Raw genomic sequence first — 15,109 nt, forward strand, 5'->3', positions numbered from 1 at the left:
GTTCTTTTTTTTTCTAACTCTTTAAGTGGTGCTGAATACAAAAAGCTAGCAAGTGACAGGCCTTTTGCAGCAAACTCTTCTACCTGCACCCATGGTAAATCTGTGTCCTTAGAAAACCAGTACATTGCAGCTCTCAGTTGAGCAGCCCAATAATACCATAGGAAATTTGGTAGTTGGAGCCCCCCCCCCTCTCATAGGGCAAATATAGGAGAGAAAGTCTTAATCTTGGCTTCCTGTTACTCCAAATAAAATTAGAAAGGAGCTTTCTTATTCTTACAAAAAATGCAGGAGGAGGAGGAAGTGGAATTGACTGAAAGATATATTTTTCCCGACATTTAAGGTGTTTTACAATTCTATGGGGCTGAATAATTTAGATTTTAGGTTTGTGTGTGTGTGTGTGTGTGTGTGTGTCTATAATAAAACTGTGCAATTGGTAAGGAAATGGCTGCACCTCAATACGCACTCTACAAGGTGCTTTATCTTCCAGAAGAGACAGGATGGAGGGCTCGGGTGTCCCAAACTGCATGTGGGAATACACAGCCTCACGGCAGTCACATCTTACTAACATGCTGAACTGCGATGATACCAGCGTGAGAAGATTGGCGAGAGCATCTCTGCTACTGGACTTTAAAAGAAGGAAGGTATTACAGGCATGCGGAGGGGAAGACAGCTTCTTGGGCTTTAAAAGGAAGAGCAGTGGAAAGCTGGATGGAAGGGCGCAGGGGTTTGGTGTGTCGTCAGATTGGCCTGATTTAAATCATTTATGCTGGAGAACAGGTACGCAACTAAAGTGGATCCGCAGCCTTCAGCCTGTAGAGGTCTCGGACGCGGTGGTGGAGGATGCATCGGTTACGGTGGAAGCTAGACTGGATTATAACAACACCACATACTTCCTCTTATCAAAACATCAAGGCAGATTCTCATGTCCATCCAAAGAGCTAAGAATATGGAGTATTGGTCTAACTTAAAGCTTCAGGGAAAGCTGACCAAATTGACCTGTGCAGACCACTCAGTGTCACACACCATATACAGTAATACCACCCTGAATGAGGAGATCCTCATATTTTGTGTGAAAGCCCGCCTGCAGGTTCTCCCCACAAGATACAACCTTTCGCTGTGGTTTCCCGCCATACATTCCCCTTTCTGCATTTTGCATGAACCTCTACAACATCTGGAGTCAGTAGCGCACATCATGAATGGCTGCCCAGCATATAAAGGACTGTATATCGCAAGACATGACAGACTTGTTGAGCTTATTGCCGCCCAGATCCCTCTGGGACTGATGGACAGTTGTACAAACACACTATGGTACAGCCACATTGGTATAATTCAGTTGCGAACATCTTTTTAGGTATTCCCAACACACCAGACATTGTTTACATATCCCAAACTAGTAAAACAGTCATTTATTTTGAAGTGTCTTGTGCATTTGATTTGTTTATGGAGGACTCTTACTGTACAAAGATTTTGAAATATCAACCTTTACTATCTGCCACTGAGAGCCTGGGTTACAAGAGCCGACTTATTGTGCTTGTGTTTGGCAGCTTGGGTCATGTACACAGGCTGGTTGTTAGTGGACTTTGTATTGGGGGGTTACAGAAAACAAGGGCTAAACAGCTAGCAAAGTACTGCTCTATTTCAGCTGTCATAGGAAGCATGTATATTTGGAAAAGGCGATGTTTTTTGTACCCTTGAAATGGTAAACTCAAGGCAATGTGCTTATTGTTTAAAAACGTGTTGGAACTTTCAGAAGATTTGATTCCTAATGAATTTACCTTGTAATGTGGAATCAAATAAAGTATATAAAATGTGTGTGTGTGTGTGTGTGCACTGCCTGGCCACCTAGATTTAAATTAGCAAATAGTTAAGATTTTAAAACTGTATCATTATTGCAATATTGTTTAATGTGGTAAGTTTTGCAACAATTTTTAACCCTAACTGAAACGACCATGACGGACAATAATTTCTCAAATAACTATGTGGACAGACGTTCTCATGATCATATTCCAGGATGACAATGCCAAGACTCATCAGACTCAAATTATGAGAGATTTGAACGCAATCATACATTTACATTGCAGATTAGCCTATAGCTAAAAAAAATACGTTACATGCCAATATTAGATCATTCTTACCTGTAAACGACTTGATGTGCAAGATTAATAGAACTGATTCAGCAAACAAACAGCACGATTTGATCCTTTCCCGAACAAATCTGTTTTATTTCGCTTTCAAAAAGTACATTACAAGACACGCGAACTATTATTCCGGCTACACAGAAGCCCCGCCTACAACTCAAAATGGACCAATCAACAAGAACCATCTGCGCTGAACTTTTAGAACGTTCTTTGTTTTGTGACATCACAGTGCATGTTTGAAAAAGATCGTTTTGAGTGACATTAAAAAATCACTTGCGATTCGTTGATAGTTGAATAGTTTGCTCCTTGCTTTTTAGTGTTTATAATTTTGCACTTCTTGCATCCAGCACTAAATATATAAAGATACATTTCTTTTAAAATGGTACTTTTTTCTTTACTCGGAGTAATTGCTTTACTCCTGAGAGAGAGGGAAAAAGTCACCAACAACCCTTCAGATGAAGAGGAAAATACAGACCAGAGTGATGTACCACCTCTGAGGAGTTGTGATGGTAAATTCATTTCAATTTTATGAGAATAACAAACTTTATTACATGTTCTGCCACTTGTCATCTAGATTAAAATACATTCAACAAAAAAGTACATTAAACAGTTGTCACAAGTTCACGTTTATCATGTTTTTACACAAAAGCTGAAATTCCTTACATCACGAGGTGAATATTAGATGAGGTTTAAATCAATTTAATGTCTGAAAGGATCTAGTCATAAATTTACATAGTAATCTGTGAATTACCAAGTAATATTCGAATGCCGTGAAATGATATTTGAGCAACAAAAAAAGAAATATAGAAAGCAATGAGTCCAAAAACTTCTTTCATCATTTAAGCTCAGTTGCAGTAGGCCTAATATGGGAATCCATTAATATATTTATTACATTTTTAATATTATCTGAATGAAACAATCATTTGGTTCATATTATTCCTCCCTTTAGACGGAGAAGCCGATGATGACTGGAGTGAAGACCTGTCACAAGAGGAACCTATGAGTGGTCTCCTTGAAGTCGATAATGACCAGAGCGAAGACCTAACACTGGAAGGACCAATCACCGGTCAAACTCAAGTCGATGATGATGACTGGAGTGATGACTTTCAAGATTTACTTGGTGATTTGTCTGAATGGAGTGCCGATGTCCTCCGTGCTCTCAACAGTGTTACGTTGGACTCCATCCAAACTCCAGTTGCACCTGACTTTAGTGATGACATCCACGAAACTACAGTCAGTGACACGTCCAGCTGTAGTGAAGACGTCCTTCAGCTGTAGTCTGTTGACGTCCGCTGTAGTTCAGTCCTCAGTCTACAGTCTGTTCCACGTCCAGCTGTAGTGAAGACGTCCTTCAGTCTACAGTCTGTTCCACGTCCAGCTGTAGTGAAGACTTCCTTCAGTCTACAGTCTGTTCCACGTCCAGCTGTAGTGAAGACTTCCTTCAGTCTACAGTCTGTTCCACGTCCAGCTGTAGTGAAGACTTCCTTCAGTCTACAGTCTGTTCCACGTCCAGCTGTAGTGAGGACTTCCTTCAGTCTACAGTCTGTTCCACATCCAGCTGTAGTGAGGACTTCCTTCAGTCTACAGTCTGTTCCACATCCAGCTGTAGTGAAGACTTCCTTCAGCCTACAGTCAGTGACACGTCCAGCTGTAGTGAAGACTTCCTTCAGCCTACAGTCAGTGACACGTCCAGCTGTAGTGACTGCATCCCTGAAGCTTTTTTGTGTGCCACATCCGACAGTAGTGATGACATCTTCCAGGATACAGTGTCTGCCATGTCCAGCTGTAGCAATTACTTCTCCCAAGCTTCAGTCTCTCTCATGTCCGACAGTACCGATGACTTCCTTTCAACTTGCTGTGACATGTCTGACTGTAGTGTTGATGCTCCTGAAGCTAGAGTCTCTCAGACAGAGTACACTGTGCCACCTCAGTCAAGCCAGCCGCAGGATGAGTCAAGATTTATTGGTCAGTTTGCTAACTTAACATACAGTAATCCAACATATACATTTTACATATATTTTATAATTCACAATGATCGCTAAATTTACTTGAATATTTAAGGGGCATCTATTCAGTGTAGTATATTAATTGATGTATAAATGAGAAAAGTTTTTTAGATAAAGTATATCCTGTCACTGATTGACTGATTGTATCTGCATCTTTTAATTATCTTCTAACAGACATAAATTCATGCTGTTATGAAATCGGCAGTCAGCTGGGTGAAGGAGGCTTTGGTACCGTTTATGCAGCGACTCGTTTGGATGATGGCCTACAGGTATCAATATGCATTACTATTATATTATATATAACTATTATTTCTCTGTCTCACCACTGAAATGGTGTGAACTCTGCTCACAAATAATTTTTAAATCTTTCTTTTCTTGTTTTTTGATTAGGTGGTGATAAAGTTTGTCTCCAACTGGAACAACAGGTTCATCGTCATTGTAAGCCGGCTGTGCTCTCGCTGTTTCTTCTCTCAGTCACCGTTTTCAATTGTTAACGGTTTGTCCAGGAATTAAGTCCTTTACCCGTCTAACCATCATAACAACTGTCTTTCTTCTAGGACGGCTGTTCCAGCCTCTTCCTCTGGAGGTCGCTCTGTTGATTCTGGCAAACGAAGGCCCTACGGTGAAGGAAATCATCCAGCTTCTGGACTGGCAGGTGGAGGCTGACCACTACATGTTGGTGATGGAGCGGCCCATGCCCTGTGAGGAACTGAACTGGTTTCTCCTCCGGCAAGTGGTGACCCTTAAAGAAGACGTGGCACGGTCATCATGCAGCAGGTAACATTCGCAGCCCAGACCTGCTGCAGACGGGAGTGTTGCACAGGGATATTAAGATGGAAAACATCCTCATCAACCCGGACACACTCAGAGTCAAATTGATTGACTTTGGGTGCGGTGATTTTCTCACCGATGTGGCGTACACATCCTTTGCTGGTATGTATGACCTCTTAAGTGATGAGTTGAGGGCCGTTCACCCCAGACTCTGGGTGAATCAAGCTCTCTCTCATGAAGTATACAGAAATGGGATCCACTGTCGTGAATCAAAGAGCATCAAATTATTTCTTGCACAATACTGATATATAGAGTTAAAATTCAGCGTTAATGGGAACAAAATCTCTTCTCCAGGCACAAGAGAGTACTGCCCTCCTGAATACCTGATGAGCGGCCAGTACCACGGAGAACCAGCCACAGTGTGGTCTTTGGGGATCGTCTTGTTTGCCTTGCTGTGTGGGGATTTCCCAAAGACACATGACCTGGAAAAGATCCGCAGTAACACCTGGACCAAAGATGGCTTATCAAAAGGTGAGATCTTCAGCAAAGGACATGTATACATCTGAAGCATACAAAATAAACATTCCATGTAAATTTGAGGTAATAATCTTTCTCTTTTATCTGCACAGAATGCTGCGATATTATTTGTGGCTGTCTGCAGCTTGACCGAAGCAGCGGATTGAGCTGAAGAACCTCAGTCTCCACGACTGGTTCAGTGTGACAGGAAACCAGTGCTGCTTCCAGCCCCAGAAAATCACAGAAGTGGAGAAATGTACCTGATGGAAATATTCAGGGCTGTTCCGGTCCTCAGCCCAGAGCTGTTTAATAGAAATTATATATAGATGAGATAGATAAATAGATACCATAGTTACGTAGACATATAAGATAAGTTAGACATAAGATAAGATAGGATAGACATATAAGACAAATATAAGAAATGTATATACAGTAGATAGAGATAAAACAGATATAAGACAGGATAGACATAATATAGACATATAGGATAAGCTAGATATATAATGATGATAGATAAGATAGGATAGGATAGACATATAAGAGAAATATAAGAAATACATACACGGTAGATAAAGATAAAACAGATATAAGACAGGATAGACATAATATAGAAATATAGGAAAAGCTGGATGTATATAATGATGATATATTAGATAGAATAGGATAAATAGACATTAGATAAGATAAACAAGGTAGAGATAAGACAGACATAAGTTAAAATAGGATAGATATACAAGATAAAATAAGATATATACATACAGTATAAGGTAGATAAATAGGATAGACATAGGAAAGACATATATAATAGATGAGATAAGTTTACTTTGTTTGAAGATTTGAAATAAAGATTTTGAAAAAATATCACTTTTGTGTCAATCATCAGTCTCAAATCATCAGTTCTTACTAAGAATATTGTATATATGTAGAATACAAAGAGATCTTGGAATTTGTTGTGGGTTTTTTTTTGTTTAACTTGTTATACTGATTTTATCAATGAATAAATAGTATAAATAAATACTAGCTTAGTGAAGAGAAATAAACAGTCACAAATTATAATACAACAATACATACAAAATGTACCTAATTAAAAAAAACCTCAAGAACTGAAGGAAAAATGATATTGTATAAAGTTAGACTGAAACAGTGCACACAATTACAGTAATAGATCCTTGCTTGCTGTTTACTGTCCATGAACATTCGTTTTTAAAGCACAAGAATTAGGGAGAACATGCCAACGCCGCATAAAAGAAAGGTTGATATAAATCATGTTTTCCACAGGCTTTGCATAACATTTCAAATAAAGCCTCACGGAAGGCAATTGTAACAATAAAATCTTATAAAACCAAATAAAAATTAAATAAAATAAAAATAAAACTCTTAACAGCAATATTGGAGATACAGTTAAGCGCCCCTTGATAGGGTATCAGGTGTCCTTCACACTTAATGCAGCCAGTATCTGAACAAAGTATCTCTCAAAAAAGTATTTCTCTAAACAGTATCTCTTAAAAATAAAGGTACAAAATGTGTCACTGGGACGGTACCTTTTCAAAAGATACATGTTTGTACCCAAAGCATTCATTTTGGTACCTTAAAGTTACATGTCAGTACTTAAAGTGTACATATTTGGACCTAATAGATACAAAAGTGTACCTTTTGAAAAGGAAGTGCCCATGTGACCCTTTTGTGCCTTTCTTTTTGTAAAAGAGTGAAAAATGGCTTACTCTTTTATACTTTGGGAAAACTCAATATAAGTTTTCAATGTCATTTTCAATATCATGACCAATTAGCTTCATGGTTAGTTACAAATAAGACGTTTTCAGACCTGTTCTACAGTACAAACACAGGAAATGTTGAATATTAGATGTTAAATATTCAAGGTTCGTTAAAAATTGTAGAAACTTGGTGGTGTGTCTGATTAAAACACTAAGCAGCGCCAGTCCTTTGCTTTCTTTTATTCCATTGATGAGAAGAATCAAATCTTTAGCAATCAGCATACGATGCAGTCAACAGAGTCACATAGTGTAGGACTACCACGATGAACATGATGAATAACAGGATAGACAGAATGGAAAGGATGGTTCTTCGGTCACTACAAACAATATAAAAAGAGAATTAAACTCAAACAACTACAATAAACATTATTTACTCAATCCACATAAGGATTAAATATCTAAAGTGAAATTACCAAACAAACTTAACACATCCTAAGGAAAGGATTCAAGGACATGGTTGGGTGCCCATTCAAACACCCACACCTCACCAAGGCAAAAAGGGGACAAAGGAAGGAAGTGAGGTCGATTTATAGACCTCAACCAGGGGGAATATGGGTAATGTAGTGTGCCATATATGGAGTTGATCTTAAAGGTGAATTACTAGGGTTTGTGGGAGGTGTAGTTCAAAGAAAAATGAAATTAGGAAAAGGTAAACTAGTCAAATTCACAACAGGAAATCATGCACATTTATCTAAGCTGTACGTCAATATTTAAAGCATTTTAAGTACTTTTGTATTCAAATATAGCATGGTTTCTGTATGTGTAACAGTTTTATTAGAGTTTTCAAAGTCTTAATTGTGTTTCTGTAGCCTGCTATTATATTATGTGTTTTTCTTCAGACATTTGTAAATGATAACTTTAGAAATAATTTGTTACATTTATATAGTGCTTTTCCCGACATTTGTATAACATCTTTTTATTGACTTTTTCAGAGTTTAACCGGGCAGGAAATACAATTAAACAACAAAACAAACAAACTAACTAACAACAACAAATAAATAAATAAATAAATATTAATAAACAATATATACAGTAAAAACTTACATATCTAATGCTTCTTCAATATTTCCATTTTAATAAAAAACAAAAATACCTCCCAGATAGCAGAAAATTCAGACAATTTCTTCCTTATTATATAGGTAAGTTTCTCCAGAGCTAGACAAGAAATTACATTTTTCAGCCATAGACCAAGAGAAGGGCAATTGGTGTTTTTCCATAATAAGGCAATAGAGCGTCTGGCCTGTAGTAAACACATATCAACAATTTTTATCTTTTAGTGACAAGGAGCAGGTATCTTCATACAGATTCAATATACATAGTAAAGGACCGGATTTTAGAGGAAGTAAATTGAGAAATATATTGAGTTACCCCAACTCAAAACTTTTTCCTCCTCACATTCCCATACACAGTGAAAAAATGTACCAGGATATTTTTGCATTTAAAACAGAGATCTGGGATATTAGGGGTTAAATTTATTTAATTTTATCTTATATAAGTTCTCATTACCCAATTGTACTGTTAGAGTCTTACGTGTTCAATGTTTTTGTTTGTGAATTTATGCAAACTGTATCCCAGTCGCCTGTGAGATCTCCAAATTCATGTCCTGCATCCATGCCATCTTTGTACCAAAGCTGAAAAAGCACTTTTCATTTTTATCAGCAGGTAGCTGAGTAAGACTTTATTATTATAATCATGCAATGCAAACATTTGCTGATATCAAATGGACTTTGACTACAGATCAATGAGAAATATAACAGTTGTAATTTGCAGATATTTGTAAAAATGATTCTGGGGAATATCATTTAAAGATTTATCTTAAGTGATGTGATCAACTAAATTGACAACATCGCCACAGGATTCATTTTTCCACAATTTAAACCCCAAATCCCTTTTTTTGGTAGAATAGGAGAAAAGCAGGAATTTCTAATATAATACCAAAATAATAGTATTAATACAAATGGGTTGCCTGTTTTTTTTTAACTCTTTTGATTCTAGGCTAACTTCTTCTACTGCACCCATATTGGCTCCTCAACAAAGCATGGTTCTGTGTAGAAAACCAGTACATTAACAGTTTTATTAGCAGTTTTCAAAGTCTTAATTGTGTTTCTGTAGCTCATGGCAAATATATATTATGTCTTAATCTTTTCCTGTTTCAGATTAGAAAGGATTTGTAAATGATAACATTAGAGGAATAATTTGTTACATTGACTAAAGATATATTTTCCCGACATTTAAGGTGTTTTACAATTCTATGGGGCTGAATAATAATTTTAGATTTTGTGTGTGTGTGTGTGTGTGTGTGTGTGTGTGTGTGTGTGTGTGTGTGTGTGTGTGTGTGTGTGCACTGCCTGGCCACCTGGATTTAAATTAGCAAATAGTTGAGATTTTAAAACTGTATCATTATTGCAATATTGTTTAATGTGGTAAGCTTTGCAACAATTTTTAACCCTAACTGAAACGACCATGACGGACAATAATTTCTCAAATAACTATGTGGACAGACGTTCTCATGATCATATTCCAGGATGACAATGCCAAGACTCATCAGACTCAAATTATGAGAGATTTGAACGCTATCATACATTTACATTGCAGATTAGCCTATAGCGAAAAATACGTTACATGCCAATATTAGATCATTCTTACCTGTAAACGACTTGATGTGCAAGATTAATAGAACTGATTCAGCAAACAAACAGCACGATTTGATCCTTTCCCGAACAAATCTGTTTTATTTGGCTTTCAAAAAGTACATTACAAGACACGCGAACTATTATTCCGGCTACACAGAAGCCCCGCCTACAACTCAAAATGGACCAATCAACAAGAACCATCTGCGCGAACTTTTAGAACGTTCTTTGTTTTGTGACATCACAGTGCATGTTTGAAAAAGATCGTTTTGAGTGACATTAAAAAATCACTTGCGATTCGTTGATAGTTGAATAGTTTGCTCCTTGCTTTCTAGTGTTTATAATTTTGCACTTCTTGCATCCAGCACTAAATATATAAATATACATTTCTTTTAAAATGGTACTTTTTTCTTTACTCGGAGTAATTGCTTTACTCCTGAGAGAGAGGGAAAAAGTCACCAACAACCCCTCAGGTGAAGAGGAAAATACAGACCAGAGTGATGTACCACCTCTGAGGAGTTGTGATGGTAAATTCATTTCAATTTTATGAGAATAACAAACTTTATTACATGTTCTGCCACTTGTCATCTAGATTAAAATACATTCAACAAAAAAAGTACATTAAACAGTTGTCACAAGTTCACGTTTATCATGTTTTTACACAAAAGCTGAAATTCCTTACATCACGAGGTGAATATTAGATGAGGTTTAAATCAATTTAATGTCTGAAAGGATCTAGTCATAAATTTACATAGTAATCTGTGAATTACCAAGTAATATTCGAATGCCGTAAATGATATTTGAGCAACAACAAAAAAAGAAATATAGAAAGCAATGAGTCCAAAAACTTCTTTCATCATTTAAGCTCAGTTGCAGTAGGCCTAATATGGGAATCCATTAATATATTTATTAAATTTTTAATATTATCTGAATGAAACAATCATTTGGTTCATATTATTCCTCCCTTTAGATGGAGAAGCCGATGATGACTGGAGTGAAGACCTGTCACAAGAGGAACCTATGAGTGGTCTCCTTGAAGTCGATAATGACCAGAGCGAAGACCTAACACTGGAAGGACCAATCACCAGTCAAACTCAAGTCGATGATGATGACTGGAGTGATGACTTTCAAGATTTACTTGGTGATTTGTCTGAATGGAGTGCCGATGTCCTCCGTGCTCTCAACAGTGTTACGTTGGACTCCATCCAAACTCCAGTTGCACCTGACTTTAGTGATGACATCCACGAAACTACAGTCTGTTCCACGTCCAGCTGTAGTGAAGACGTCCTTCAGCCTACAGTCAGTGACACGTCCAGCTGTAGTGAAGACTTCCTTCAGTCTACAGTCTGTTCCACGTCCAGCTGTAGTGAAGACTTCCTTCAGTCTACAGTCTGTTCCACGTCCAGCTGTAGTGAAGACTTCCTTCAGTCTACAGTCAGTGACACGTCCAGCTGTAGTGAAGACTTCCTTCAGTCTATAGTCTGTTCCACGTCCAGCTGTAGTGAAGACTTCCTTCAGTCTATAGTCTGTTCCACGTCCAGCTGTAGTGAAGACTTCCTTCAGTCTACAGTCTGTTCCACGTCCAGCTGTAGTGAAGACTTCCTTCAGTCTACGTCCAGCTGTAGTGAAGTCTGTTCCACGTCCAGCTGTAGTGAAGACTTCCTTCAGTCTACAGTCTGTTCCACGTCCAGCTGTCCAGCTGTGAAGACTTCCTTCAGCCTACAGTCAGTGACACGTCCAGCTGTAGTGACTGCATCCCTGAAGCTTTTTTGTGTGCCACATCCGACAGTAGTGATGACATCTTCCAGGATACAGTGTCTGCCATGTCCAGCTGTAGCAATTACTTCTCCCAAGCTTCAGTCTCTCTCATGTCCGACAGTACCGATGACTTCCTTTCAACTTGCTGTGACATGTCTGACTGTAGTGTTGATGCTCCTGAAGCTAGAGTCTCTCAGACAGAGTACACTGTGCCACCTCAGTCAAGCCAGCCGCAGGATGAGTCAAGATTTATTGGTCAGTTTGCTAACTTAACATACAGTAATCCAACATATACATTTTACATATATTTTATAATTCACAATGATCGCTAAATTTACTTGAATATTTAAGGGCATCTATTCAGTGTAGTATATTAATTGATGTATAAATGAGAAAAGTTTTTAGATAAAGTATATCCTGTCACTGATTGACTGATTGTATCTGCATCTTTTAATTATCTTCTAACAGACATAAATTCATGCTGTTATGAAATCGGCAGTCAGCTGGGTGAAGGAGGCTTTGGTACCGTTTATGCAGCGACTCGTTTGGATGATGGCCTACAGGTATCAATATGCATTACTATTATATTATATATATATATATATATATTATACATAACTATTATTTCTCTGTCTCACCACTGAAATGGTGTGAACTCTGCTCACAAATAATTTTTAAATCTTTCTTTTCTTTTTTTTTTGATTAGGTGGTGATAAAGTTTGTCTCCAACTGGAACAACAGGTTCATCGTCATTGTAAGCCGGCTGTGCTCTCGCTGTTTCTTCTCTCAGTCACCGTTTTCAATTGTTAACGGTTTGTCCAGGAATTAAGTCCTTTACCCGTCTAACCATCATAACAACTGTCTTTCTTCTAGGACGGCTGTTCCGAGCCTCTTCCTCTGGAGGTCGCTCTGTTGATTCTGGCAAACGAAGGCCCTACGGTGAAGGAAATCATCCAGCTTCTGGACTGGCAGGTGGAGGCTGACCACTACATGTTGGTGATGGAGCGGCCCATGCCCTGTGAGGAACTGAACTGGTTTCTCCTCCGGCAAGTGGTGACCCTTAAAGAAGACGTGGCACGGGTCATCATGCAGCAGGTAACATTCGCAGCCCAGACCTGCTGCAGACGGGAGTGTTGCACAGGGATATTAAGATGGAAAACATCCTCATCAACCCGGACACACTCAGAGTCAAATTGATTGACTTTGGGTGCGGTGATTTTCTCACCGATGCGGCGTACACATCCTTTGCTGGTATGTATGACCTCTTAAGTGATGAGTTGAGGGCCGTTCACCCCAGACTCTGGGTGAATCAAGCTCTCTCTCATGAAGTATACAGAAATGGGATCCACTGTCGTGAATCAAAGAGCATCAAATTATTTCTTGCACAATACTGAATATAGAGTTAAAATTCAGCGTTAATGGGAACAAAATCTCTTCTCCAGGCACAAGAGAGTACTGCCCTCCTGAATACCTGATGAGCGGCCAGTACCACGGAGAACCAGCCACAGTGTGGTCTTTGGGGATCGTCTTGTTTGCCTTGCTGTGTGGGGATTTCCCAAAGACACATGACCTGGAAAAGATCCGCAGTAACACCTGGACCAAAGATGGCTTATCAAAAGGTGAGATCTTCAGCAAAGGACATGTATACATCTGAAGCATACAAAATAAACATTCCATGTAAATTTGAGGTAATAATCTTTCTCTTTTATCTGCACAGAATGCTGCGATATTATTTGTGGCTGTCTGCAGCTTGACCCGAAGCAGCGGATTGAGCTGAAGAACCTCAGTCTCCACGACTGGTTCAGTGTGACAGGAAACCAGTGCTGCTTCCAGCCCCAGAAAATCACAGAAGTGGAGAAATGTACCTGATGGAAATATTCAGGGCTGTTCCGGTCCTCAGCCCAGAGCTGTTTAATAGAAATTATATATAGATGAGATAGATAAATAGATACCATAGTTATAGACATATAAGATAAGTTAGACATAAGATAAGATAGGATAGACATATAAGACAAATATAAGAAATGTATATACAGTAGATAGAGAGAAAACATAGATATAAGACAGGATAGACATAATATAGACATATAGGATAAGCTAGATATATAATGATGATAGATAAGATGATAGGATAGACATATAAGAGAAATATAAGAAATGTATATACAGTAGATAGAGATAATATAGATATAAGACAGGATAGACATAATATAGACATATAGGAAAAGCTGGATGTATATAATGATGATATATTAGAATAGGATAGATAGACATTAGATAAGATAAACAAGGTAGAGATAAGACAGACATAAGTTAAAATAGGATAGATATACAAGATAAAATAAGATATATACATACAGTATAAGGTAGATAAATAGGATAGACATAGGAAAGACATATATAATAGATGAGATAAGTTTACTTTGTTTGAAGATTTGAAATAAAGATTTTGAAAAAATATCACTTTTGTGTCAATCATCAGTCTCAAATCATCAAATCATCAGTTCTTACTAAGAATATTGTATATATGTAGAATACAAACAGATCTTGGAATTTGTTGTGGGTTTTTTTGTTTAACTTGTTATACTGATTTTATCAATGAATAAATAGTATAAATAAATACTAGCTTAGTGAAGAGAAATAAACAGTCACAAATTATAAGACAACAATACATACAAAATATACCTAATTAAAAAAAACCTCAAGAACTGAAGGAAAAATGATATTGTATAAAGTTAGACTGAAACAGTGCACACAATTACAGTAATAGATCCTTGCTTGCTGTTTACTGTCCATGAACATTCGTTTTTAAAGCACAAGAATTAGGGAGAACATGCCAACGCCGCATGAAAGAAAGGTTGATATAAATCATGTTTTCCACAGGCTTTGCATAACATTTCAAATAAAGCCTCATGGAAGGCAATTGTAACAATAAAATCGTATAAAACCAAATAAAAAAAATAAATAAAAATAAAACTCTTAACAGCAATATTGGAGATACAGTTAAGCGCCCCTTGATAGGGTATCAGGTGTCCTTCACACTTAATGCAGCCAGTATCTGAACAAAGTATCTCTCAAAAAAGTATTTCTCTAAACAGTATCTCTTAAAAATAAAGGTACAAAATGTGTCACTGGGGACGGTACCTTTTCAAAAGATACATGTTTGTACCCAAAGCATTCATTTTGGTACCTTAAAGTTACATGTCAGTACTTAAAGTGTACATATTTGGACCTAATAGATACAAAAGTGTACCTTTTGAAAAGGAAGTGCCCATGTGACCCTTTTGTGCCTTTCTTTTGAGAGTGAAAAATGGCTTACTCTTTTATACTTTGGGAAAACTCAATATAAGTTTTCAATGTCATTTTCAATATCATGACCAATTAGCTTCATGGTTAGTTACAAATAAGACGTTTTCAGACCTGTTCTACAGTACAAACACAGGAAATGTTGAATATTAGATGTTAAATATTCAAGGTTCGTTAAAAATTGTAGAAACTTGGTGGTGTGTCTGATTAAA

General features: G+C 37.5%; 1 protein-coding gene across 1 annotated transcript; it reads left to right on the top strand.

Moving 5' to 3' along the window:
• Positions 1–10,230: 10,230 nt before the first annotated feature.
• Positions 10,231–13,460, top strand: LOC122340962 (serine/threonine-protein kinase pim-2-like). The gene is given in 9 exon segments (XM_043234224.1): positions 10,231–10,360; positions 10,804–11,026; positions 11,623–11,846; positions 12,060–12,154; positions 12,298–12,345; positions 12,465–12,708; positions 12,711–12,842; positions 13,034–13,210; positions 13,309–13,460. Coding segments are annotated over 9 exon segments (1,425 nt in total).
• Positions 13,461–15,109: the final 1,649 nt, after the last annotated feature.

The sequence above is a fragment of the Puntigrus tetrazona genome, unplaced genomic scaffold (assembly GCF_018831695.1).
Source record: "Puntigrus tetrazona isolate hp1 unplaced genomic scaffold, ASM1883169v1 S000001111, whole genome shotgun sequence".
In the NCBI taxonomy this organism is placed as follows: domain Eukaryota; kingdom Metazoa; phylum Chordata; class Actinopteri; order Cypriniformes; family Cyprinidae; genus Puntigrus; species Puntigrus tetrazona.